This window comes from Oncorhynchus mykiss, chromosome 1 (assembly GCF_057628025.1).
Source record: "Oncorhynchus mykiss isolate SJ-2025 chromosome 1, ASM5762802v1, whole genome shotgun sequence".
NCBI lineage: Eukaryota > Metazoa > Chordata > Actinopteri > Salmoniformes > Salmonidae > Oncorhynchus > Oncorhynchus mykiss.
Window position 1 is genome coordinate 77,361,018 of NC_143022.1, and position 27,491 is coordinate 77,388,508.

The following is a 27,491-nucleotide window of genomic DNA, read 5'->3' on the forward strand; positions in this document are numbered from 1 at the left end:
TCACCCTCCAAATACACCTCTACTGTTTTCAATCAAGATCTCAGCTATCACTGCCTCATTGCCTGCATCCGTAATGGGTCAGCGGTCAAACGGCCTCCACTCATCACTGTCAAACACTCCTTAAAACACTTCTGCGAGCAGGCCTTTCTAACCTGGCCGGGGTATCCTGGAATGACATTGACCATCTCGTCAGTAGATTATGCCTGGCTATTCTTTAAAAGTGCCTTCTTCACCATCTTAAATAAGCATGCCCCATTCAAAAAATGTAGAACTAGGAATAGATATAGTCCTTGGTTCACTCCAGACCTGTCTGCCCTTGACCAGCACAAAAACATCCTGTGGCGTTCTGCATTACCATCGAATAGCCCCCGTGAAATGCAACTTTTCAGGGAAGTTAGGAACAAATATACACAGGCAGTTTGGAAAGCTACGGCTAGCTTTTTCAAACAGAAATTTGCATCCTGTAGTACTAACTCAAAAAGATTCTGGGACACTGCAAAGACCATGGAGAATAAGAGCACCTCCTCCCAGCTGCCCACTGCTCTGAGGCTAGGAAACACTGTCACCACCGATAAAACCATTATAATTGAGAATTTCAATAAGCATTTCTCTGCGGCTGGCCAAGCTTTCCATCCTGGCTACCCCTACCCCAGTACTCTGCCCGGCACCCTCCACAGCAACTCGCCAAAGCCCCCACAATTTCTCCTTAACCCAAATCCAGATAGCTGATGTTCTGAAAGAGCTGCAAAATCTGGACCCCTACAAATCAGCCGGGCTAGACAATCTGGACCCTCTCTTTCTAAAATGATCTGCCGAAATTGTTGCAACTCCTATTACAAGCCTGTTCAACCACTCTTTCGTATCGTCTGAGATTCCCAAAGATTGGAAAGCTGCCGCAGTCATCCCCCTCTTCAAAGCGGGTGACACTCTAGACCCAAACTGCTACAGACCTATATCTATCCTACCCTGTCTTTCTAAGGTCTTCGAAAGCCAAGTTAACAAACAGATTACCGACCATTTCGAATCCCACCGTACCTTCTCCGCTATGCAATCTGGTTTCAGAGCTGGTCATGGGTGCACCTCAGCCATGGTCAAGGTCCTAAACGACATCATAACCGACATCGATAAGAGACATTACTGTGCAGCCGTATTCATCGACCTGGCCAAGGCTTTCGACTCTGTCAATCCCCACATTCTTATTGGCAGACTCGACAGCCTTGGTTTCTCAAATGATTGCCTCGCCTAGTTTACCAACTACTTCTCTGATAGAGTCCAGTGTGTCAAATCGGAGGGCCTGTTGTCTGGACCTCTGGCAGTCTCTATGGGGGTGCCACAGGGTTCAATCCTCGGGCCGACTCTTCTCTGTATACATCAATGATGTTGCTCTTGCTGCTGGTGATTATCTGATACACCTCTACGCAAACAACACCATTCTGTATACTTCTGGCCCCTCTTTGGACACTCTGTTAACTAACCTCCAGACAAGCTTCAATGCCACACAACTCCTTCCGTGGCCTCCAACTGCTCTTAAACGCAGGGGAAACTAAATGCATGCTATTCAACCAATCACTGCCCGCACCTGCTCGCTGTCCAGTATCACTACTCTGGATGGCTCTGACTTAGAATACGTAGACAACTACAAATACCTAGGTGTCTGGTTAGACTGTAAACTCTCCTTCCAGACTCACATTAAGCATCTCCAATCCAAAATTAAATCTAGAATTGGCTTCCTATATCGCAACAAAGCATCCTTCACTCATGCTGCCAAACATACCCTCGTAAAACTGACCATCCTACCGATCCTCGACTTCGGCGATGTCATCTATAAAATAGCCTCCAACACTCTACCCAACAAACTGGATGCAATCTATCACAGTGCCATCCGTTTTGTCACCAAAGCCCCATACACTACCCACCATTGCGACCTGTACGCTCTCGTTGGTTGGCCCTCGCTTCATATGCGTCGCCAAACCCACTGGCTACAGGTTATCTACAAGTCTCTGCTAGGTAAAGCCCCGCCTTATCTCAGCTCACTGGTCACCATAGCAGCACCCACTCGTAGCACGCGCTACAGCAGGTATATCTCACTGGTCACCCCCAAAGTCAATTCCTCCTTTGGTCGTCATTCCTTCCAGTTCTCTGCTGCCAATGACTGGAATGAACTGCAAAAATCTCTGAAGCTGGAGACTCATATCTCCCTCACTAGCTTCAAGCACCAGCTGTCAGAGCAGCTCACAGATCACTGCACCTGTACATAGCCCATCTATCTACCTACCTCATCCCCATACAGTATTTATTTATTTATATTGCTCCTTTGCACCCCAGTATCTCTACTTGCACATTCATCTTCTGCACATCTACCATTCCAGTGTTTAATTGCTATATTGTAATTACATCACCACCTGCTCCTTTGTACCCCAGTATCTCTACTTGCACATTCATCTTCTGCACATCTACCATTCCAGTGTTTAATTGCTATATTGTAATTACTTCACCACCATGGCCTATTTATTGCCTTAACTACCTTATCTTACCTCATTTGCACTCACTGTATATAGACTTTTTGTTTTATTTTGTTCTACTGTATTATTGACTGTATGTTTTGTTTATTCCATGTGTAACTCTGTGTTGTTGTATGTGTCGAATTGCTATGCTTTATCTTGGCCAGGTCGCAGTTGCAAATGAGAACTTGTTCTCAACTAGCCTACCTGGTTAAATAAAGGTGAAATAAAATTAATTTAAAATAAATTCGTCATGACTGTGTTGATGTCTCTGTGGACCATCTTAATTCATTAGTAATATGGACTTGAAGCTCTCAACCCACTCCACTACAGCCAATGTGGGGATGTGCTCGCCCTCTGTTTCCTGTAGTCGAAGAACCACTCCTTTGTCGTGCTGACGTTGAGGGAAAGGTTGGTGTCCTGGCTACTAGGTCACTGCCCTCATCCTTATTGGCTTTCTTTTCGTCGACGGTGGTCAGGCCTTCCGCCGTCGTGTCGTCAGCAAACTTAATGATGGTGTTGGAGTCATGCACGGCCACACAGTCGTGGGTGAACAGGGAGTACAGTAGGGAACAAAGAATGCACCCCTGAGGGACCCCCATGTTGTGGGCCAGTGTTGCTGATGTATTGTTGCCTACTCTCACCACCTGGGGGCGGCCATTCAGGAAGTCCAGGATCCAGTTGTAGAGGGAGGTGTTCAGTCCTGGGGTCCTGAGCTTAGTGATAAGCTTGGAGTGCACTATGGTGTTGAACACTGAGCTGTAGTCAATGAACAACATTCTAACATCCTCCTTTCCAGGTGGGAAAAGGCAGTGTGGGGTGCAATAGAGATTGCATCATATGAGAATTGGAGTGGGTTTAGGATGTCTGGAATGTCAGTGCTACAGGGCAATAGTCATTTGGACAGGTTACCTTAGCGTTCTTGGGCACAGAGACTATGGTGGTCTGCTTGGAAAATGTAGGTATTACAGACAGAGTCAGGGAGAGGTTGAAAATGTCAGTGAAGACACTTTCTAGCTGATCAATGCATGCTCTGAGTACTCGTCCTGGTAATCCATCTGGCCCCGTGGCCTTGTGAATGTTAACCTGTTTAAAGTTCTTGCGCACATCGGCTACGGAGAGCGAGATCACTCAGTCATCTGGAACAGCTGGTGCTCTCATGCATTGTTCAATGTTGCTTGCCTCGAAGCGAGCATGGAAGGCATTTAACTTGTCTGGTAGGCTGGTGTCACAATGTAGCTTAGCATCCACTTCATCGCACCAGTTCCGTATTGAGCACAATACTGTTAGATTTTGTTTGAGTTTTTACCTGTAAGCAGGAATCAGGAGGATAGAGTTATGGTCAGATTTGCCAGAGATGCTATGGTACCCCTTCTTAGGTAAGAACCATCTAGATGTCTTTTTTGCTGATGTACTCTATAGTTAAAGCTGTTTTAACAATCTTGCCGAGATATATTTTTGATTGTTTGTCTGGTCTTTCTGTGACCAGAACCTCATCAGTTCCAGATGCTGAGTTAATTAAGTTACCAACAGCTGTTTCAATGAATGTCTATCTCTCTAGAAATATTATACATTGGGTAGGCGTGTGTAGTGGAATTGAGACATGCAAGATTTCATAGCTAATTGTGTCCTTTAATGTAGGTTTTCAGACACCCATCACGTTCACATGCAGTGGGTCGTGACCCAAACCATTTTAACCATGTAATTGAGCATTATCAATTAATTTGTCAAGTTTAAGCAATGTTTCGGCAAAATAGGGAGTGGGAGGGACAGATGCAGTATATCATAATGAGAAAGACATCATTTGGAACATATTGGATATTTTCTACACAACACAAGTCTCTTTAGCCATGAATTTTACTCAAATAGTTGCCATGTTCTTAAAAGTAAAGTTATTTATGTAAACACTGAGTGCACAAAACGTTAAGAACACCTTCCTAATATTGAGTTGCACCCTCTTTTGCCCTCTGAAGAGCCTCATTTCATCAGGGCATGGACTTAACAAGGTGTCGAAAGCGTTCCACGGGGATGCTGGCCCATGTTGACTCCAATGCTTCCCACAGTTGTGTCAAATTGGCTGGATGTGCTTTGGGTGGTGGATCATTCTTGATACACACGGGAAACTGTTGAGCATGAAAAACTCAGCAGCGTTGCAGTTCTTGACACAAACCGATGCTCCCGGCACCTACTACCATACCCCGTACAAAGGCCCTTCAATTTTTTGTCTTGCTCATTCACCCTCTGAATGCCACACCTACACAATCTATGTCTCAATTGTATCAAGGCTTAAGCCTGTCTCCTCCCCTTCATCTACACTGTTTAAAGTGGATTTAACAAGTGACATCAATAAAGAGTCATAGCTTTCACCTGGATTCGCCTGGAGTCTATGTCCTGGAAAGAACAGGTGTCCTTAATGTTTTGTACACTCAGTGTATATGTTTTAGCTTTCAGCTTCATCTTCCCATGGTCTAGTTTTATATGATAAACCCACCAGGAGTTAAACTAGGCCAGACCCTTACTCCAGCCCAATAGTCAGCCGCACCCTAGACCACATCCTATGATGGAGGCAATAGAGGCCAGTCCAGTCTCTGCCAGGTCCTCCATGTACTGTAAATAAACAAAGCTTGGCCGTCTCCTAATTCTCCCCCATCCAGCTTAATCCTCTCTCCTAGTCATTATGTATGTGTTGTATCTGTCAGTTTTAAATTCTATATAAAGCTGTGGAAAATACTGTTCTGACTGCAGCAATGTAAATTGCTCCAGGTCCCTAGTTGCCTGTACATGTGTATTGCTGCTTATCACCCACACTGCTAAAGTGAATAGCAGAACCATGTTCAAGTCTAGTGAGTACAATGCATATTCATAAGTAGTGTGATTGTATTGAAAAGATAGACTTGCAGTCAGAGGGTTTATTATTTAGAAATTCCATATGATTAGGTTCCCATATAGCATGTTCTTCATATTATAGAGTTCAGCATACATGTAAATGTTTGTAAAAGTAGTTCTCTTGTTTGTGCATTTGACAGTAAACTTAGAACACTACAAGGGGGAACAATAGCTCAGACCAAAGGCAGGAGTAGCCTTCAGTTAAGCTATGCAGTGTTCAATATCCTGAAATAGGGTTTCAGAAATAGACGGTTCTCAGGCCTTTGACACTGACTTGGTTATTACATAAGGCTCTTGGGGGAAATTATCTAAATTTCCATTATATGAGAAAGCTGTGCACCACCCATTTACAGTGAGGTATCAATTTAATCAGCATTACAGAGGCTTAATCCTATTTCATTACTTACAAAAAGGCTTGAAGTGGGTAACAAATTCAGTGGCTAAGACGCTCTCAAAGCAAATGTGTCAAGGTTAAGAATGTTCATGTTTATGCATACTGTATCTAGGGAGTTGTGAAGTTGTTCAACATTGGTCCATGGTGGTATTCTCTTGAGAGAGCTGTTGTTGATGGATATTTTTTCTCAGTGGAATCGACTTGAAGGTGCTGTTGGTGAAATTCGATGAGGTATCCATTTCCTCAAACTCTGAAACTATGCGGTGGGATATTTTACTGTATCAAATTAACTCATAAACAACACATTTTATTTTTGGTGTCTGTTGGTTCTCAACAGTTGGTATCAATTAGTTGGGTTAGGGTCAAAGGTTCTTTTGTTGATAATAAAATATGGTGTTCCCCATCACAGAGGCCAAAGGATAATTACCATAAATTGAGGTAGGGGAGGGGACAGACATGGACGTAAAAGTCTCTGGAAATATTTCATAGACCCTAGAGAGAAAAGTTGCCCTTTCAGTCTTTAAAGAGTCATTAACTAGACATAAGAAAATCAACAGATATGACGTGGAGCAAATGCGAATGGTTGATAAGGGGATATGACCTTTAACATTTTGCTCTGACGGCAGGAATAATCATTCAAGAAGGCAACATGACCTGTAATATTGACTGATGAGAATAGGATGTTTCCACCTCCAAGACACCTAGACTCCCCCTGAAAAGGACTTTGTGACAACTGCTGATGTAAAAATGGCTTTATAAAGAAAATGTGATTGATTAATTGAAAAAGGAAGTTTGGGGGAAGATATGGCTGGCTGGTCTACATTATTAGGATTCTCGCTCTCTTCTTTCTTTCTCTGCGATGACAAACAGATGATTTTCTGGCTGGAAGCCCAGAGTTCACCATGAAGCTTCCTGTGAAGACATGTCGTTTTTCTCATTATCCCCACACTTACGTTGACAGCCACCATGATGTGGAAATGATTTCCTCAGTTTGAGCAACAGACATAATAATAATGCCTATAAACTTTAATTGCCTCCAACGAACCAGAAGTCTTGTCAGCTAGAAACATTTGGCGGAGTATGTGAAGGAGATTCCATGATTAGATTCATTGATAGTTAATGTTGTGTTACATTTCAGATTAGTACAGTAATTACTATTAGCATAGCTTGATAAATAAAAGTCTGTTAGAAAATGATGAAAATAAAATGTGAACACTGAAATAGAAAAACTATTTTCATCAAGAGTTCTTGTGAGAACCAATCAATTACTGACAGAGTAAGTAAAAACACTGGCCAAAACATTCCTGTTTGACCAATGCTGTGTTGAGTTAGATGCTCTGATGGGAAAAACAGCTAAAGAAAACAAAAAGGCTAAATTAACACATGGTGACAAGAACCAAATGGAGAGAAAGGTATAAATTAATGATTTTAGTTGCCATTACAGTCAGTTTATTAGGATATACTACTGTATGTCTTGCCTGCCAGAGTTCTGATCCAGTGATTCATTAAAGCTGAAATCTAATTGAATTCCTGCCAAACTTTTGCTTTCACAATTATTTTGTGAGTTGTAAAAAAACACTGGTTGGAAGTTATTATGCACATTTTGAGAATGAGAACAGAAAAAAACAAACCACATAACTGACCCAAAAGACGTGCAGCATATTGCATCTTCTGGAGTGGATATGTGCCATTCACGTGTTACCAATCTAAAAGTCTAAGCCGTTTGGGTGGTAGGGGGAGGGGGCATGGGGTTTACTAAGCTAACATATGGAATTGTTTTAAGATGGTCATAATATGGATCAGTTAGCTATTACATTTTGAATTTTAGGACCCCTTTAGGTATCCCCCCAAAATATATAAAAAATATTTTATAAAATATTGAATTTGGCATTTACTACTATAGCCCAGAGAAACGCATTGAATAACACATTCATAAATGGCAAAAAAGACCGTCTAAAAATAAATCATAAGGTATAAGGTTTTGAAGTGTCTGTCCTATATCTAGGAGATATAAGAAAGCTAAGGAAATTTGTGTTTTTATGGACACATAATTAACCCCTTATTCTTGTTGGCACAAAACATACTTCCATTTGTTTGTATGGGTTACCTTCAAACGAGTCCCGTGACACTTGTGGGAGTCTCCCCTTTCCATGGAGTGGTCATACTAGTTTGTAGGCCAAACCGTTTGAAAGCTACATGTGTTTTCATGAGAAGACCGATTTTTGGGATGTCTCATGGTCTGACAAACACCGCTGGAGCTCGGCCACCTTCCACCTTCCACCACAGATGCGGAAAACCGACATAGGCGGATGCAGTGTATTGCAAAAATACTGATATTTCGAGCTTAAATTTACGGATTTTGACGGGGATTTTTACAATTATGTTACTTAGATTGACGCACAAGTTTTATTCAGTGGTTCTGTGTGTAAATGCATAACTTTGCGATGAGTCTAGAGTCAAAACAAATCTAATTTTATTTGTCACATGCCCCTAATACAACAGTTGTAGACCTTACAGTGAAATTCTTACTTATGAGCCCCTAACCAACATTGCAGTTTAAAATAGTTTGAATAAGAATAAGAGATAAAAGTAACAAGAAATTAAAGAGCAGCAGTAAAATAAAAATAGTGAGACTATATACAGGGGTGTACTGATACAGAGTCAATGTGCGGGGCACCGGCTAGTTGAGGTAGTTTGTACTTGTAGGAAGAGTTATTAAAAGTGACTATGCATAGATGACAACATAGAGTAACAGTGGTGTAAAGAGGGAGTGGGGGGGGGGGGCTGCAAATAGTCTGGGTAGCCATTTGACTAGATGTTCAGCAGTCTTATGGCTTGGGGGTAGAAGCTGTTTAGAAGCCTCTTGGACCTAGACTTAGTGCTCCGGTACCGCTTGCTGTGCGGTAGCAGAAAGAACAGTCTATGACTGGGGTAGCCTAGTCTTTGACAATTTTTAGGGCCTTCCTCTGACACCGCCTTGTATAGAGGTCCTGGATGGCAGGGAGCTTGGCCCCAGTGATGTACTGGATCGTTCACACTACCCTCTGTAATGCCTTGCGGTCAGAGGCCGAGCAGTTGCCATACCAGGCAGTGATGCAACCAGTCAGGATGCTCTCGATGGTGCAGCTGTAGAAGCTTTTGAGGATCTGAGGACCCATGCCAAATCTTTTCAGTCTCCTGAGGGGGAATAGGTTTTGTCGTGCCCTCTTCAAGACTGTCTTGGTGTGCTTGGACCATGTTAGTTTGTTGGTGAAGTGGACACCAAGGAACTTGACGCTCTCAACCTGCTCCACTGCAGCCCCGTCGATGAGAATGGGGGAGTGCTCGGTCCTCTTTTTCCTGTAGTCCAAAATCATCTCCTTTGACTCCTTCTACTTGTTAATAATGTTAGAGTGGACATCTTGGAAGTTCATTGGAAGCCTTTGGAAGAGCAGTGAGACTTGTTACTGTGAACCCATTTTATTCTATAAATCAGCCTTTTATATGGTTCCCTCTGCCAAGGAGTGAGGTCAAGTTCATGTCAGGGATGACGTAGAATCTCATAAACGCTTTTGTGCTGTTATCTCTCTAGTTGTTATCCTAAGATAATGTGGGTTTCCTCAGTTCTTCATGAAAACTTGTTTGCTGACAAGCAAAACATTTTGGGACTATGTCAACAATGGGCTAATGAAACAAATAACAATATATTGTTTTTGAGTGGAATTTTCCTTTATGTGTTTTGGAGGATTGTATTTAGGCCCTTAGTAATCAATCATAAGAAAGGGGTATGCTTGTGTTTCTGATACATGTTTCTTACTGTTTATGAATATGATCTCTAGTAATAACACAAGACATCTGGTCAATGCTACACGAGAGGGATTGCCCTGTTTAAAAAGTCAAAATAGAGTTACAGAGAATGTAAGGGTTCAGTGGGAGGATGCTGAGTATGTGTGTGTATGTGCACTACATGTTTAGTGTAGTGTGCAGGCAGGGTTGAAACCATGCTAGCCTTTGGGAGTTGAAGGGTCACACAACTCTGCAGTGAGAATGTTCTGCTTTTCATTAAATCAACCCATATGTCCCCGTATCTGCCTCGCCGTGGAGACTCCACTCTGCTTCCTCTCCCCGAGTGTGTGTGTGTGTGTGTGTGTGTGTGTGTCACCTTTTGAACCGATAGGTTAGAGGTCCTTGGTGCAGCAAGAAATGTTTACGTTTGGTGCATTTGGAGACCAAATTCTACTCTAAACTTTCTGTGTATGTTTGCGTGGGAGTGAGTGCATCTGTGTTCGTATAGTAAGTCAGTGTTATTAATTGCTCCTACAAGTTGGCAGAGCACATCAATGATTTGTTGTAATTTGTATGTCTTTGTGTTTGTGTTCTACCAACTTTTGTGTCAATCTTATTTCTATTTTTGTGCAACAAAGCCATTTTAATTTCTCAGAACAAAACTGTTTTGCGAGTGGTTAGGACACAACCCAGAGTGGGAGTTCATTAACAGAGTTAATAGAGTTAAGTAGTATTATTTCCTGAATGGGCTAGTGAACCACATTCCCAAGGGACCAAAACAGGGGCTAGAGTTTAGTCAAAATATAGTTTTAAAAGGATGCCAGAATATACAATTAAATTTAATTCAAGTAAGGAATAAAATGTTTACATCAATCTGAAGAGGTAATGAACTGTAATTTCTATTTTTTAAATGTTCCTAATTAATTCAACCGTTGACTAGAACTGGAATAATTTGATCTATGTTTGTAGGCTAATCAACACGATATCTGCACAATCCCACCAGTGCTTGAGGGGCATATCACTATGTTGTTGTTTGAAATGTGATGTCTATGTGTGCCCTCTATGGCACAGGAAATTAATGTTGTCCATTTGATACACCATTTTTCAATCTAAAGTTCTGAGAGTTGTGAAATATACCCTTGAGAGTTAGACTTGGTGTCAATTGTATTTATAGAATAGTCAGATTATTCAAGAAACAGATCAAATGTAGCTATGATGTCTAGACTCGTGCTCTCTCAGTAAGTGATGCAATTGTATGCAATGTGTTGCCCTTCAAAGTGCTTTGTAGGTGAAATCATATTCTGACAAATCCAAGATTGTGGAAATGGAATTATTTCAGTGTGACACATACACAATACTGTTCCTAAAAGGATGTCTGATCACTGTGAACTGAAGGGACAATCCTGTAATGTGTATTATTGAGGCATGCATATGTGAACATTTGTGTTGCATTGCTTCCACTGGGCCACAGAGCAAACCACCAGCCTACTACTTACTGCCTGCATTCACTTTTTTACTGTATTCGTCAGGGGAGATACACTGCACGTTGAGGTTTTTAAGTTTTATTTGTTGGTAATGTTTGGCCAAAGACTTAACGTCAACCTCTTCTGCAAGGCCATGGGAAAGGCATATTTCTCAATTATTCATGAAATTAAATAGCGGATGGTTATTTTCAAGATCGTCATACACATACGCATTTACACACACACACACACACACACACACTCACGTGCACACACACTTTTCCCAACAGTGACATCATTCCTATTCCCATTGTTATAAGTATAAATATTCAGGAAATTAGTCCAGCAATACGATCTATTCATGATCTGTTTTACTGTAGCCTATTGGAGGTCTTGATAACATAACTGAGTTTCACTTCACTTTATATGTAATTAGCCTACTGTTACCGAAGTCAGTCTAGGCAGGGTAGCCTAGTGGTTAGAGCGTTGGACTAGTTACTGGAAGGTTGCAAGTTCAAACCCCCGAGCTGACAAGGTACAAATCTGTCATTCTGCCCCGGAACAGGCAGTTAACCCACTGTTCCTAGGCCGTCATTGAAAATAAGAATTTGTTCTTAACTGACTTGCCTAGTAAAATAAAGGTAAAATAAAAATAAATAAAATAAAATTGATCATGAGTTGAATTCGTTTGGATTGAGGGGGGGGGGCGAATTTCCTTTTTTTTGTCCCGCCAAATTGGCAAATTAGTAGGCGGATATGAGAAGTCACATGGTCTCTCTTTTCCCTTTTTCCCTACACAAACACACCCACTCCAAAGAGAGTACAGTATGCCCACACTCAACACGCGGACGTACTCCATCGTGCACACATAGCTGTTTAGATATTCACTAGCTACAATGCACATACGGATTAATTTTTTACACCAGTGCAGTCAGAATGCATCGAAATCTGGAATACATTTAACACTTTTCCCTCTCGATCTTTGAATTCTAATTCTGTCCAGGACTGTGGTTTCTTCTTCGGTTAGATAGCCTACGAGGATACGATCACTGCCAAAAAGGTTTGATGTTTCAAATAGTTACTGCATACTATGTTGTCTGTTTCCTGGGGACTGGTTTTGTGCAAAGTGTTGTAGCACTCTGCGTCTTGATAATATTCATGGAAGGTGAAAGTCACTAGTCGATGTCGACTATAAATTGGCATGCATTTTCAACTTTTTGTCTTGATGCGCTCCTCAATGAAGTAGCCGAATTCGAGTTTTCTAAGTATACTCGACTACGTCCAAAATATACATACTCAACTCTCTGGAAATAGAGATTATCTTCGTTAAACTTTTGATTGATCTCATGCATGCAATTGTTAGTCTGCTCTTCCATCACATCACATTGTTGGAGGTGATTTTAAGCGTTAACTCTATTGAGTGCCTCTGTATGCTGCTTGCCAGTACGAATTAGCAGTTTTACTCCTTTTTGAACATATGGTTGAATTAATTTACCATTTATTTAGATTAGAAGCCCCCCATCATTAGTTATTCTATGGGTACAATACAGGAAATGCTCTGCTGATGTTTTCTGTAATTACTGTATGTTATCTTCAGATAACAGTTTAAGTTATCTTTGGCAGAAAAAGTACATTGAATAGCCCACGTTTGACACTGTAAAACGAGTAAAAATATTTGTTGCCACAATTTTTGTCCAGACTTCATCACATCTAGTTGTGTTGATAAGAACGTGCTGACGACCCTGACATTGATCAGGCATAGTAGAGCAACAACAAAAAAGTATATTGCCCACCACCCCAATGGCTGTTACTTTAACACCCGAGGTGCTAACTACCCTAAAACTAGTTGATTTACATGAGGTGGTAACACAAAGCACCCCTATGATGTTTTATTGACATGCTTTATGGCTGTTGGCACGACAGTGGTTGTAGTTTCCTTCCCTCACAGATTACAGTTGACACGGGATTCTCTGTCTGCCTGCAGAGATAGTGGTTAGAGGTTTTTTTTTATTTTATTTAATCTTTATTTAACTAGGTAAGTCAGTTAAGAACAAATTCTTATTTACAATGTCGGCCTACCCCGGCCAAACCCTAATGACGCTGGGCCAATTGTGCGCCACCCTATGGGACTCCCAATCACGTCTGGTTGTGATACAGCCTGGAATCGAACCAGGGTCTGTAGTGGTGCCTCTAGCACTGAGATGCAGTGCCTTAGACCGCTGCGCCACTCAGTAGCCCAAATTGTGTGTGTGTGCAACTTGGTGTAAGCCTCCAATTAGATTTCCTCAGCAATAAAATGAACTGATTTAGTATCAATCAAGTTTCCTGTGAAATACATACATTTTCAACATCTGGCCCCACTTGACTAGCTCTGGTGAGAAACTGAAGTTTTGGTCTGTCCCCAACAGATTCCCAGAGCCATCTGTCCTGCAGTGTGGCAGGTGAGGCGTGATCCTGAAGATTTGGACAGTATGAGTTTGGTGGAGATCAGACAGGCTGTTGGGTCCATGACCCTGTCCCTATCCAGCACAGACTCCAAGGAGAGGTACTTTGACCGGGTGGATGAGAGCGACCCTGAGTACCTCCGCAGCAGGAACATGTCGCCTGAAATACAGCAGGACTTCAACATGATGGAGCAGAAGAAGAGAGTCACTCAGATTCTACAGAGTCCAGTATGTTGCTTGTTCTCTGTCTATGTTAATGTGTGTACACAGTACAGTCACTTTCATTATCTGGTTGGAGATCATCAAATGGCCTGAAAAGGTTTGCTCTTTGAGATCCAGGCCTATGTTGTTGGCTCTTGTAGAAACACTACACCATTGATGTTTTCATCAAATCAAATGTTATTGGTCATATACACATGGTTAGCAGATGTTATTGTGAGTGTAGTGAAATGCTTGTGCTTCTAGTTCCGACAATGCAGTAATAACCAACAAGTAATCTAACAATTCCACAACAACTACTGAATACACACAAATCTAAGGAATGGAATAGGAATATATAAATATATGGATGAGCAATGACAGAGGCATAGGCAAGATGCAATAGCAAGACTCTGCTTGCACTGAATGCAAGAGAAGTGACACAATTTCCCTAGTTAATATTGCCTGCTAACATGCATTTATTTTAACTAAATATGCAGGTTTTTAAAAAAAAAATAGACTTCTGTGTATTAGTTTTAAGAAAGGCATTGATGTTTATGGTTAGGTACATTTGTGCAACGAATGCGATTTTGTTAAATTGTCACCTGTTTGGCAAAGTTAAAGTAGGCTGTGATTCAATGATAAATGAACAGGACAAGCTAGTTAACCTAGTAATATCATCAACCACGTGTAGTTAACTAGTGATAATGTGAAGATTGATTGTTTTTTATAAGATGAGTTTAATGCTAGACAGCAACTTACCTTGGCTCCTTGCAGCCACACGGTCCTTTTGACGCTGCACTCGTGTAGCAGGTGGTCAGCCTGCCATGCAGTTTCCCCATGGATTGCGATCTAATCGGCCATAATCGGCATCCAAAAGGGCCGATTTGTTCTGAAAACTTGAAATTGGCTCTAATTAATGCCGATTATTCGGTCGACCTCTACTCTATACTGACATTTTGCTTGTTTGATTGCCTTGCAGAGGGAATAACTACACTGTTTGTATTCGGCCATATTCCCAGTCACCTTTCCATGGTTAAATGCGGTGGTTCGTGCTTTCAGTTTTACGTGATTGACTCCATCTATCCACGGTTTCTGGTCAGGGTAGGTTTTAATAGTCACAGTAGGTACAACATCTATGCACTTCCGTATAAACTCACTCACCGAATCAGCGTATACGTCAATATTATTCTCTGAGGCTACCCGGAACATGTCCCAATCCGCATGATCAAAACAATCTTGAAGTGTGGATTCCGATTGGTCAGACCAGCAATGGTGGCAAAACATTGAATCAACTGACACCATGTTTGTACAGTGTTAATATTTGTTCCAATGAAGTGAAATGTGCTACTGTCAGAGGAAACAATGTTAAATATTAACCAGTCCAAAAATAAATGTCAGCTTTAATATACATTGCCTGACCAAGTTCACAGTTTAGCATTATTAAAGGTCCAATGCAGCCATTTTTATTTACATTTCAAAAAAATTCTGGGTAACAGTTAAGTATCTTACCGTGATTGTTTTCAATTAAAATGGTCAGAAATGATCAAAAAATAGCTTCTTAGCAAAGAGCCATTTTCTCAAGCAAGAATTTTGCTAGGACTGTCAGGGAGTGGTCTGGGTGGGGAGGGGAAGAATGAAAACTAGCTGTTATTGGCAGAGAGGTTTGGAAAACATAATGGGCTTAGAACCTCTAGCCCAGGCAATTTGTGGGGAAACAACCTGTGGTTACCTAGGTTACCCCATTGGTGCACAGCAAAAAAAAAGTTTACATTTTATTGTTGTCTGCTTGTTTTAGTCAATTACAAAACTAGATTTTAAGAAAAGTACAACTTTGATGTTGCTAGCAGCCACGTGAGTGCTAGCTAGCCAGCCAAGACCAACAACACAAACGGACTATACATCTACTAGTGAGTGGAGTTACAAACGGTCTATACTAAACAAGTTAAATGTCTTACCTGTGGGGAAATGCTTTCCACACATATAGTTAGTTACATGTAGCCTACTTGGACAACGGGTCCCCACATTTCCCACTCTTCCACGCTGAATAGCCCTGAGGTCACAGGGTTCTTCTCAAAGGCTCCATTTCCCTACGTGAGAGCATTGCGAACCTTTAGGTCTGGATTTTTTTAGCTGGTTACATGTACATTGAACAACACAGCAACTCTTCGACATGTTTTGTTCTTTTTGTATAACAAAAAATCTACGACGAAGTTGTCTCTTACAATGGGGGTCAATATAATTTTTTGGAGGGTTTCCCCCAATTTGTGGGTGTGGTCGATGGGAATTACTTAGTATCATGTGATAATGGCTGCCTGGTATTGTTATGCAATAATTTCTGTGGTAATGTAGATTGTTCATTCTAACTGATGTGCCTCATGTAATGGAATGTATTTTTTGTAATGTCAGTTGAGTTGATTCAACAAATCACAGCACAGATTTATGGGTACAGTTCCTGCTTTTACTTCCTGCTTTGCTCGTATGGGTACACTCGCAAAGTCCACCCATTATGCCATCAATGACTTGAATGGGGACGCCCATCTATTCAATCTATTTCTATGTTTGGAACTTTTTCTTATTGGTCTACTAATTTACCACCTGGTGATGTCACCAGGCAGGCCAAAATGCCATCCCAACAAAACATGCTGAAATTTCAGGTGTTTTTTTTTTTTTTTTTCAAACAGCTCTTACACTAAAAGGGCATTATCATCCTTTTTACAATTTTACAGTATTATTTCAACATCATAGTGTGGAAATATATATGTATAACACAAGACAATCATGTTTTTGACTGCACTGGGCCTTTAATTAAATCAAATGGAGAGAACAACATATAGGCATGAACAGAAGAAGTATTGGCATCCACTGTATGTATTCCTATTTGACTAAAACCCTTGAGTATAAGCAGAAAATGTTGCCTACACGCACTGATGATAAATGCATCATATATGCCATTGTGAATCAGAGAGGCAGATAATCAAGCAGTAAAATGTGGTTAGAGAGGCTGCTAGGAGATGCAACAAACACATGCCTGTAAAAAAAAAATTGATGAGCCCACGCTCATCTGTGATTGCATAACAGACCCCAACAAGTGGAACTTAGCTCATCACCATGGGAACCGCTCTGAGATGGTGTGGAATGCTGGCGTTGCACCAAAGAGGCTTGCAGAATAATCGTCTTTTTTGGAAAGGATACCCAAGATTCACAACAATACTGTGAGCATAAATTAATAGGCTGACTTAATGGGAGGGCTACCTCCCAGTCACCTCTATTCACATGGACATAAAGAGGGGTTTAGAAACCTCTAATGTGATTTGTGTAAACTTGTAATAAGGAGGGCCTCGTTAGGCCTGAGAGTACACTGTGCACCCTGTCCTAATGCGAACGGCTGAATAGACATGGAATTGGAACAGGGTCAAGGTGAAAAGTATTGCGTAAATACACAGACCATACCAGCAGTTGAATAATATATTTCTATATATAATTTAGCCTAACAGGGGGGACATTTGAGTGGGACATACAGACTAACAACATGAAACATGGATAAATAGATAAAACTGGGTGTTTATGTTTATTTAGCTTTGCACCATAGTTTCCCACCAAATAAATTATAACACTTCCTGAATGTGGGGTCATTGTAGGAAGAGGTTGTACTTCTCCGTTTAAGAAAACAACAAACTAACAGGGTGGAAAGTGGTATCAGGGACATAGAAAATCTTAAATAAAATTATTATAATAAATACAATAATCCTGAAGAAAAAAAAAGTTATTGATGAAAGAGACTTTAACTAGGACTATAAAATAATGAAGAAAGACTTGATTTATTTCATGCCTTATATTTCTTGTGGAAGTTGATAAATAACACCTGTGGACAGCAAAAGTTCCTACATCCATGGACAAAAAGTGTTTAAAATGCATACATTTTCCTTTCAGGATCCATATTTTGGTGTTTTTAAGGTAAAGGACACCTGACCTTTATATTTAAATCCACATTTTACACTAAATAAGAAATTATATTTCCTAGGGACAGAAAAGGCACTGCAGAGTAAGAATGACCCAGCTAACATCCTTTCCTCATTTTTTTTGTGACCTGTGACCACTATCCTGGAGTGGTAAGCATTGATCAGTGGCCAGTGGTACTATTTTCACTGAGTTATGGATTCCAAGGTGTGTCATTGTTTGGTTTCCAGGTGTTTAAGGATGAACTGGAAGGACTGATCCAGGATCAGATGACGAAGGGCAATAATCCAACAGGGCTGCTGGCTCTGAGGCAGATAGCTGATCTGATCATGGCCAGTTCAATGGGAGGGCCAGGCTCCTTCACATCTCCTCTCAGTAAGTAGCTGTGTGCGTGTAGGTCTGCGCATTCTGCATAGTCTTTCAGTGACGCATCCTGATTCTCTCTGCATTGTCAACGTTCTGGGGCATGGAATTCACAAAAACCTGTGACATTGAGAGCCCTAATGTAGCAAAATTCTGCTCAATTACATGTTAACCACATTCCGAAGTGAACCAAATGTTCCCGAATTTATAATGAATTACAGCTGTCTGGAGCGTAAATGATGTTGCCCTCCGTCTTTCAATGGAGGTCACTATGAACCCTAGGGCTAAAAAGTTCCATTTTAAAAACACTAGGAATGTTTACTGTGACTGTTAGGAAATGTAAAATGAACTGTCGTCTCCTATGGCTTTGAGGTAATGGAGGCAGAACTGTCTCTTTATAAATCAACAGTCCCTCCTAAAGTACTTGTAAAAGAATAGGGTTCCGGTTTGTCCAATGCCCTTATACAGTAGGAAAAATATGTACTACTCAGAGCTCTTATGAGAAGTACTGAGAACAGCTTATTTTATGATCCAAAAGTTAACCATGGGATGCTGAGATGTAGTGAGTTTATGAGGAAGACATTTATTTATAGCAATCATTTCAACTAAATGTTGTAAGAGAGAGGCAGGACCATTTAGAACTGCTCGAGTTAAACAAGTAAGCATAGGTGGTGCTTGTAAGCTCAAACCAAAGAGAAAGCAAATGACATTGACCGTGTCATAATGCAACTTCAACATGAAGAATGTTCTTGTTTCATGAACATTCATGAATGTTATATCTCTGAAGTAGTATGAATGGTTAACACGCCAGCTTGTTTAGACACAAAGAAAGCTGTCATTTGTGGTGGTTGTTACAAAGGCTGTGGGATGTTAGTCACTGTGCTCTTGTCACAGTTCACTATGAATGCATGTGTTTTCTCCAGACCTAGGGATGGTCACCCCGGTCAATGACCTCTATGGGGTAGAGTCTGCATCCTTTACTAAAGGGGAGAAACAGTGTCGCTGTAAGCTAGCCAGTGTCTACAGACTGGTGGACCTCTTCAGCTGGGCCCATTTCACCAGCTCATACATTACTGTGAGTATTACCCTCATTAAAAATCTTATTAGACCTCTCTACTTACATGTAACACAAACTTAATGTAGCATTATAAGCACAGTAGGAATTGTGATTACTGTAGGCATGTCAAAACGACACACAGAGTCCTCAGTCACCCAATACACTTTATTTGAGCAATTTTCAAGCATTGTTGAAGTACAAATAAATAGTCTAGCCATTTTTATCTTGAGAATAGCCTACATCCAGTTTACTGTATGTAACCGGTGCGATGTTGTTCTTGGAAATGCCTTTTGACATTTTGCTTTTTGACCTTTTCCTTGTACAGGTCCGGGTTAGCAAAGAACAAGACCATGTTCTTATCATCCCACAAGGGCTCTCTTTCACTGAAGTGACGGCTGGCAGTCTGGTAGGTATAATAGTGCATGCATTTTCATATTCCAGATTTCTTAGAACTACCATAGAAAATAACATTTTGTGCTTTTCTCCAGTGGGTGAACAACACTATCATTATCAACAGTATCCAGAAAACCGCATTGAGATGTGAATCATGCAGAATATGTGTTCAGACTATTGACATGGCCACATAATCAATAACCAGCCACCCAGACAGCCTCTGGGTATGCTGAGACACGCCTCACTCTACTTCACCAAGGGGTCAAGGAGAAATTACAGTTTTGTTGAATGGATGTTTTTCAGCATGTAGTTGCCAATAGTTACAGTATTGATGGAGCGCTAAGTCCCAATAGAATGATAACTAGATTACTTGTAATCCTCTTGCAGTATCATCATAATAACAACGGAATATAGTTTAATTCCAATAAGAAAAAACAAGAGTGGAATAATGAATCTATTTTAATAGTGCAGCAATATGGTAGCACAGTCTAAAATGTTTTTATTGAACTAGTCCGTTAAGAACATTCTTATATACACTGACGGCCTACAGTGAGTTGGAATAATTCCCAATACAGTTGTGCGGCTTTGTATCCGACTCAGTATCTGGTTGCCATGGTAGCCCTACTGATATTGTGTCCTGGTCTGTTTCCAGGTGAAAGTGAACATGATTGGTGATGTGGTAGACCAGGGATCCACCTACCTGGAGGTGGACCACTTTGGCTTCAGCCCTCACTCTGCTATCTATTCCATGCGCCCTGACATCAGGTGTATCATACACATCCACACCTCTGCCACCGCTGCAGTGAGTACACTCAACTAAAACTCAATGAGTGGCCATGTCACCTTGCCATGATACTCAATGGCAACCAATAAGGCCCGAGGGGGTGTGGTATATGGCCAGTATACCAGGGCTAAGGGCTGTTCTTATGCACGCCGCACCGCGGACACAGCCTTTAGCCGTGATATATTGGCCATATATCACAACCCCCAAGGGGCCTTATTGCTATTATAAACTGGTTGCCAAGAGCAGTAAAAATAAATGTTTTGTCATACCCGTGTTATACGGTCTGATTTTCCACGGCTGTCTGCCAATCAATATTCAGGGCTCGAACCACTCAGTTTATAATTAAGAGAAACCTCTTGGTTTCATTATTGTTTGTACTGTAAATACACCTAATGTACTAGTACTGTTGCCTTTTGAGGTCGTCTCTTATGGTTCATGCAATATGTCTGATATTTTACCAGCCGGAAATAAAATAAAAGGTGCCTTTTAGGTAGTTGTTGTTGACGCAGCATTGTCACGGTTGCTTTTATCCTGAATTTACAGGTGTCCTCAATGAAATGTGGCATCTTGCCAATTTCCCAAGAGGCTCTGGTTCTGGGCGATGTTGCATACTTCAGTTACCAAGGCTTTTTGGATGATCAAGACGAGAAGGTGGAGTTCCAGAAAGCCCTAGGGCCCACTGCCAAGGTAACTATTGGTTTCCTTAACAACACCGACAGGTATTGTAGTGTGTGCCATACATAGAAACAGAACACACAGAATTCAATCACCATGGAGATTAGACTGCCTGCCATTTAATCTGTTTTGATACTGTAGTAATTGGTGTTTTTACACAGGTATAAGAACATTCTAAATGTAATGTGTTACTGGAAGTTGTTTTCACTTCAATTTTTTTTTCATGTATTTGTATTCACTTGTTCATTTCACCTTTGAACTTGTTGTTATACCGCGCTTCATCTTTTTGCAGGTGCTTGTTCTGAGGAACCATGGCCTGGTTGCTCTGGGGGAAACCATAGAGGAGGCTTTCCACTACATTTACCACTCACAGCAGGCTTGTGAAGTCCAGGTAACACTTTAATTCATCAGCCACACTTGTTCTACCACATCATTGTATAGGTCATGAAATAGTTAGTTCACTGCTATTTCTGTGTTCTTGTCATGTAAATTCGATGAGGGTGTGTTGCGATCCAATATACAGAATATATGTGTTATTTTGCTTCACTTAACCTGTGTGGTCTAAACACATCCGTATGTATTAAATTAATAACTACTTTTACACTACATGACCAAAAGTATGTGGACACATGCTTGTCGAACATCTCATTCCAAAATCATTGGCATTAGTATGGAGTTGGTCCCCCCCATTGCTGTTATAACAGCCTCTACTCTTCTGGGAAGGCTTTCCACTAGATGTTGGAACATTGCTGCGGGGACTTGCTTCCATTCAGCCACAAGAGCATTAGTGAGGTCAGGCACTGTTGCGTGATTAGGCCTGGCTCGCAGTCGGCCTTCCAATTCATCCCGAAGGTGTTCGATGGGGTTGAGGTCAGGGCTCTGCAGGCCAGTCAAGTTCTTCCACACAGATCTCGACAAACCATTTCTGTATGGACCTCACTTTGGGGCATTGCCATGCTGAAACAGGAAAGGGCCTTTCCCAAACTGTTGCCATGAAGTTGGAAGCACAGAATCATCTAGAATGTCATTGTATGCTCTAGCATTAATATTTCCCTTCACTGGAACTATGGGGCCTAGCCTGAACCTTGAAAAACAGCCCAAGACAATTATTCCTCCTCCTCCAAACTTTACTGTTGGCACTATGCATTCGTGCAGGTAGTGTTATCCTGGCATCCGCCAAACCCAAATTTGTCTGTCGGACTGCCAGATGGTGAAGCGTGACTCATCACTCCAGAAAACGCATTTCCACTGCTCCATATTCCAATGGCGGCGAGCTGTACACCACTCGAGCCGACGCTTGGCATTGCGCATGGGGATCTTAGGTTTGTGTGTGGCTGCTCAGCCATGGAAACCTATTTCATGAAGCTCCCGACAAGCAGTTATTGTGCTTACGTTGCTTCCAGATGCCGTTTCGAATTTAGTGTTTCGGTAGTGAGTGTTGCAACCTAGGATGGACAATTTTTATGTGCTGCGTGCTTCAGTACTCAGTGGTCCCATTGTGTGAGCTTGTGTGGCCTACCACTTTGCGGCTGAGCTGTTGTTGCTCCTAGACATTTCCACTTCACATTAACAGGACATACAGTTGACCAGGGCAGAAATTTGACGAACTAACTTGAAAAGGTGGCATCCTATGATGGTGCCATGTTGAAAGTCACTGAGCTCTTCAGTAAGGCCATTCTACTGCCAATGTTTGTCTATGGAGATTGCGTGGCTGTGGGCTCGATTTTTATACACCTGTCCGCAACGGCTGTGGCTGAAATATCTGAATCCACTCATTTAAAGGGGTGTCCACATACTTTGTATATATAGTGTATATTAGGTATGTACCAATATCCAATATTTTCCTTGCCATAAACCCGATACCGATAACCGATATTAAATATTTTAAGCATTCTAGTTAAGTTAAATAGTTGAAACACACACACTGACCAAAAAGTTATTTTGTTGGCATTTACGTATGTCTCCATTACCATTAAAACATAATCAAAACCTATTTCACTTACTTGCTGGGCTGTTTCGTTGTTCATTTGTTTAGTTGTTTCATTCTCAACCAGTATTTCATCATACATGTCAAGCAGTGAAGTTTCAGCTCTGTCTGTCCGTGGCCTCTCTTCCTCAGTGCGCACTGTCACTGTGTCCATTTCCATCTTGTCCAGCTGTGTTTGTAGCAAACAAACACGTAAACCCTGTTTCTTGTCTGCATCGAAGTAGCGGTCCTTGTACCTAGCATCGAGCATAGTGGTGACACAGTAAAGAGGCTCAGAGAGAATGCCACCGAATCGCTTGTTCACAGCCTCTAGTAGAATACCTTTGCAAGTTTAACCTCACGGTCTTTCGGCAGTTTTGTTGAGCAGGCATTTCAATACCGTGACAGAGGGTATTACGTCTGCTGCAGAAGCAGTTGATGAGCTTATTTCTCGAGCCAGTTGTTCGAATGGAGCGAGGAGTGTGTTCATGTTTCAAACATGCTCTCAAATGCCATTGAAATGGCAGAAGTGGTATGAGAACCATGAGCGGCTTTCCTCAGTACGAAATCCTTGTCGACCCACTGTGCTGTCAGACTCGGCATGCTCATGGGGCTGACATCGCTGGTCCAAATGTCAGTCGTGAAGCTAATAGCAGTGACGCTCATGGATGTGTTTCAACAATACTGTGTAACTCCATTAGGGCTACATCTGAAAAATAGCGCCTACTTGGTAGTGTGTACCGGGGCTCGAGGTGCTCGACCAGTCAGCGAAAGCCAACATCATCCACAACAGAGAAAGATTGATTGTCAAGGGCAATGAATTCCATTATCTTGCCGTTAATGGATTTCGCCTTTGAGTTGTCTCGCTGACATTTTCTTACTCTTTCAAATGACTTCTCAACTCGAACTTGTTCGTTGTTGGAAGTATGCGCTTAGTTTTTTAATGCTTTTGTTCTAAGTAGTCGCTGAACTTCAAAATAGATCCACACAGCAGACATTGTGGGCGAGGTTAGGAATGCTGTGTAGCGCTGTATTTTTCGTGGCATCATTACGTCATCTACCTACGTTTATATAGGTTTGCACGTCCGCTTTGACATCGGTTTTGCACATCGCTGTTAAACTAGACATCAGGCCAATGACGGTGTTGGAATTTTTAGCTGATGTCGGCCGATTCCAATATGCTTACTGATATATTGTGCATCCCTAGTGTATATACTGTATAAATCACTGGGTTATACTTGTAGAATGGTTTCCCTCATGTAAAGAAAAATGGTCCCTGGTTTTGGAAAGGAATCAAACTTGGTGTTGGTCGTTTTCCAATTGAATGGTGTTACATTCTCTGCATGAAAGAGACATTTGTGATAAGTCAGACATCTGTTAAAACAAAGCTAAATCAAGGACTCTATGTGTCTTTGAAACCACTGTTCTCAAAGAGCAACAGGTGGTGTTTAGTGTTCTAGGACTTGGTTGAGTCTCATTGTAGCTTATAGCTAGCTCTATGTGGAGCAGACCGATAGTGTTCTCTTATCATCATATGTTTCTGGGATAGTGTTTCCATTGAGCAGGTCATTCCACATGTGGTCAGTCTCGGATTCCTGTGCTTTACTAGACTCTACTGTCGCCTTGTGACACACGTTTTTACCTCATATTTTCACTATAATAGCTACAGATGTCGGATCTTAATTTGATTACCCTTTTGCAGGAGAACTTTCTTGCAATGCAGGAATTGTAAAACGTGTAGTGTATTTGAGGCTTAAAAAGGCTTCTGAAGTTTGTAATTTGCACCTTGAAATTTGAATTGATTTTTCCCTTACAATTTTTTTTATCAACTCCTACAAAGATGTCCATTCATTATTATCCACATAATAATTCACATTTCTTGTTGCTGCAGGATCATTTTTCTTGCTGAAGCAAACTGGTTCAAATTAAGATCCTACGTCTGTAGTTTTAGACTTTACTCATTATTCACCAGACCTGGTCTTCTCACATGGTCAAGACAAACTCCCGGTCTTAACTATGATATGTGTTTTTGATGTGGTCTTTCAGGTCAGTGCTCTGCGGTGCTCTGCAGGAGTGGAGGACCTGGTGCTTCTGGACAGGGAGAGGCTCAAGCCCCTGACCCACGGAGTGGCTGCTGCTGGGGTCACCGTGGACAGCGAGGTCAAGTGGAAAGTGGGCGAGGCAGAGTTTGAGTCACTCATGAGGATGCTGGACAACCTGGTAAGTGACCTCACTATTTTATCTGACTTTTCCCACAATGCTTAGCATTTCCATCCTGAGGATGTGTGGGAATACATTGACATCATAATCCCAACCAGATCTCCCACGAATCAAACATGGGAGATCATGAATGCCAGCTGTAGCTCCTTGAACTAATGCACAATTATTGTCCAATATAACCTATTAAAGAGTGCCACACCGTTGGGGGTTTATCAAAGATGAACGTCCAATCTTAGCCTGCGGCTAGCAGACTGTTTGCTAATGCTGGGTCTAGCATCCCCTGTAGCTAGATAACTGTGATATTCAGAGGGCTTCTCCCCTTTAAACACTACTATCTCAACATCACTACTAATGATAAGGGACAGACACAATCTCTGGGCACAACACACCCTACTCTGAGAAATCCTCTATTGAAACTACTAATGACATGCCACTTCCTGAGTAGGCTACAGCTGTGTTAGCTTGTACAGCCCTGTGTCATCATAGCCCGCCTCCCCCATCATGGATTCCAGATGGCAGGCCATGCTGTGTGGAGTAAAGAGCACAGACCACACAATCCTTCAGAGTCGATTGACTGGAATACTCAACACACTCCCTGGGTTCCGCTCAACATGGTTGAGTTTGGGGTTTGCGGTCCCCCACCCCCCTTTTCTTTGATGTATTCCACACAACATTTCCCCTGTGTGGCCAGACTTTATCTATTCCCTTTGAAATCAGGCACTTCTGAAAGCGTTGTTTATATGTACTGTACAAAGTGTTCCAACAATGTAAAGAATGTCTTCACTGGAGAGGCTGAACATTGGGTGTTCTACGAACTGCTTAAACCACTGGCTTTAGTCATTTTTACGGAGTGTAATGTTTCACATGGTTAAAGATGGAAATGATCTTACAAACTTTGTGATGGGAAACTGCAGGACCAATGTCCGAAAACGTGTCTTTGGGAGATTGATTTTACATGCTGCCACGGTGCAAATCACTTAACAGTACCTTACCTCAGTGGTACTGAGCGTAATTATGTTGCGGAAACCTTTTCCTTGGAAATCACATTTCCTAATTAATATTCATGTATAAAGGCTTTATAGTTGATGGATAACAGGTGGCAGTTTTCATGGAGTCCATTTTGACAGGTGGACTGAAACAATGTTTCTGTGTTGCTAGGGTTACCGGACAGGCTACGCGTACCACCACCCCATAGTGAGGGAAAAGATTCGGACCAAAAACGACGTGGAGATTCCTGCCACGGTCTACACTGTCCCATTGGTGGACAGTGATCTGGGTCAGAGAAAACCGTTGAACGTCCTGGTGCAGAAACAGAAGAGGGAGAGGACCCGCTGGCTCAACTCTCCCAACAGCTACCTGAAGGTCAATGTGCCTGAACGTTCCCCCAGTGGAGAGTGCAGCCCCAGGACCAAGACCATGGTGAGCTGCTATAAACCATTGTTCTTCAATCTACCTTGTGTACCGGGAGACATGCAGTAATATCTATATTGCTTCAACCTGACAGTCTGTGCTCCTATGGCAGAGCTAAAATATTTGCTCAAATATGAAGCTTTTCTGTAGGTTGCCAGAGCAGTTTTAAATGTGTGGATTAGCCTGCCCTCTTGTGGAATCTTGTAACTGTATGTATGAAACACCAACATTTTTCTACATAAAATCTTTTTAGCTTACCCAATGCATCAAATGTGTTAATGTCTGTGTTAATGTAATGCTCCAGTCTGAAATGTATTTTTATTAAACCAATATCTTTCCTTTTAGTGGATGAAATCTGAAGAGACCAGCAATGGCACTGGCACCCCCATAAAGATTGAGGACCCCAACCAGTTTGTTCCCCTTAACACAAACCCCACTGATGTCCTGGAGAAGAGGAACCTGGTGAGCTAGAACATTGTGTTTTCTAATCATGCTCCTGATTGAAAGTTCGGACATATTGGGTTGGGATAAATGTTGAGTTCAACAGCTTGACCATACTATTGAACTCTCTTCCCAAGCAAATTCATATTGATCGCAGTGACCTATAGGGTGCAACCTGTCTCCCTCTGGCATGGCAGCTGGGTGGACCAGAGGATCAATCAGTCATAAAGCCTTTCTGTTAATTTTGATGGAGTCAAAATGTGGTGTCACTGAGTCATTTCAGAACAAAAATAGACCAAATAATAGACTCCCGTTAGTCTAGGGACACATTTGGGTGTAGTAGATCGTTCTAATTACCCAGAGAGTTATGCCAATGTCTTGAAAACAGAACTCACAATTATTTTAAATTTGTTATTATTTTTAGATAAGGCAACAGAACGCTGGTGATCACATGACTTCAGGACCAAAGTCCCATCTTCTAGCTGGCATCGTTGTGGACACCATACCAGGACCTGTAAGTACTTAGATCAACTTCACACCACACAACCCTAACATGATATATGTCATTCCA

At 41.6% G+C, this 27,491-nt stretch overlaps 1 protein-coding gene across 3 annotated transcripts in view; it reads left to right on the forward strand.

Annotated features, from left to right (window-relative positions):
• Positions 1-27,491, forward strand: part of LOC110529161 (gamma-adducin) — a 40,692-nt gene that overhangs the window by 9,208 nt on the left and 3,993 nt on the right. For 2 of the 3 annotated variants that reach the window (XM_021611311.3, XM_021611304.3), the window contains exons 2-12: positions 13,418-13,681; positions 17,842-17,986; positions 18,898-19,049; positions 19,357-19,437; positions 20,077-20,226; positions 20,752-20,895; positions 21,176-21,274; positions 24,896-25,069; positions 26,228-26,488; positions 26,825-26,941; positions 27,345-27,434. In XM_021611311.3, coding sequence (XP_021466986.3) covers positions 13,418-13,681; positions 17,842-17,986; positions 18,898-19,049; positions 19,357-19,437; positions 20,077-20,226; positions 20,752-20,895; positions 21,176-21,274; positions 24,896-25,069; positions 26,228-26,488; positions 26,825-26,941; positions 27,345-27,434 — 1,677 coding nt within the window. Of the gene's footprint in view, positions 1-11,782; positions 12,070-13,417; positions 13,682-17,841; positions 17,987-18,897; positions 19,050-19,356; positions 19,438-20,076; positions 20,227-20,751; positions 20,896-21,175; positions 21,275-24,895; positions 25,070-26,227; positions 26,489-26,824; positions 26,942-27,344; positions 27,435-27,491 lie in introns of those variants that run through there. The other variant, XM_021611296.3, reaches the window with a different exon arrangement.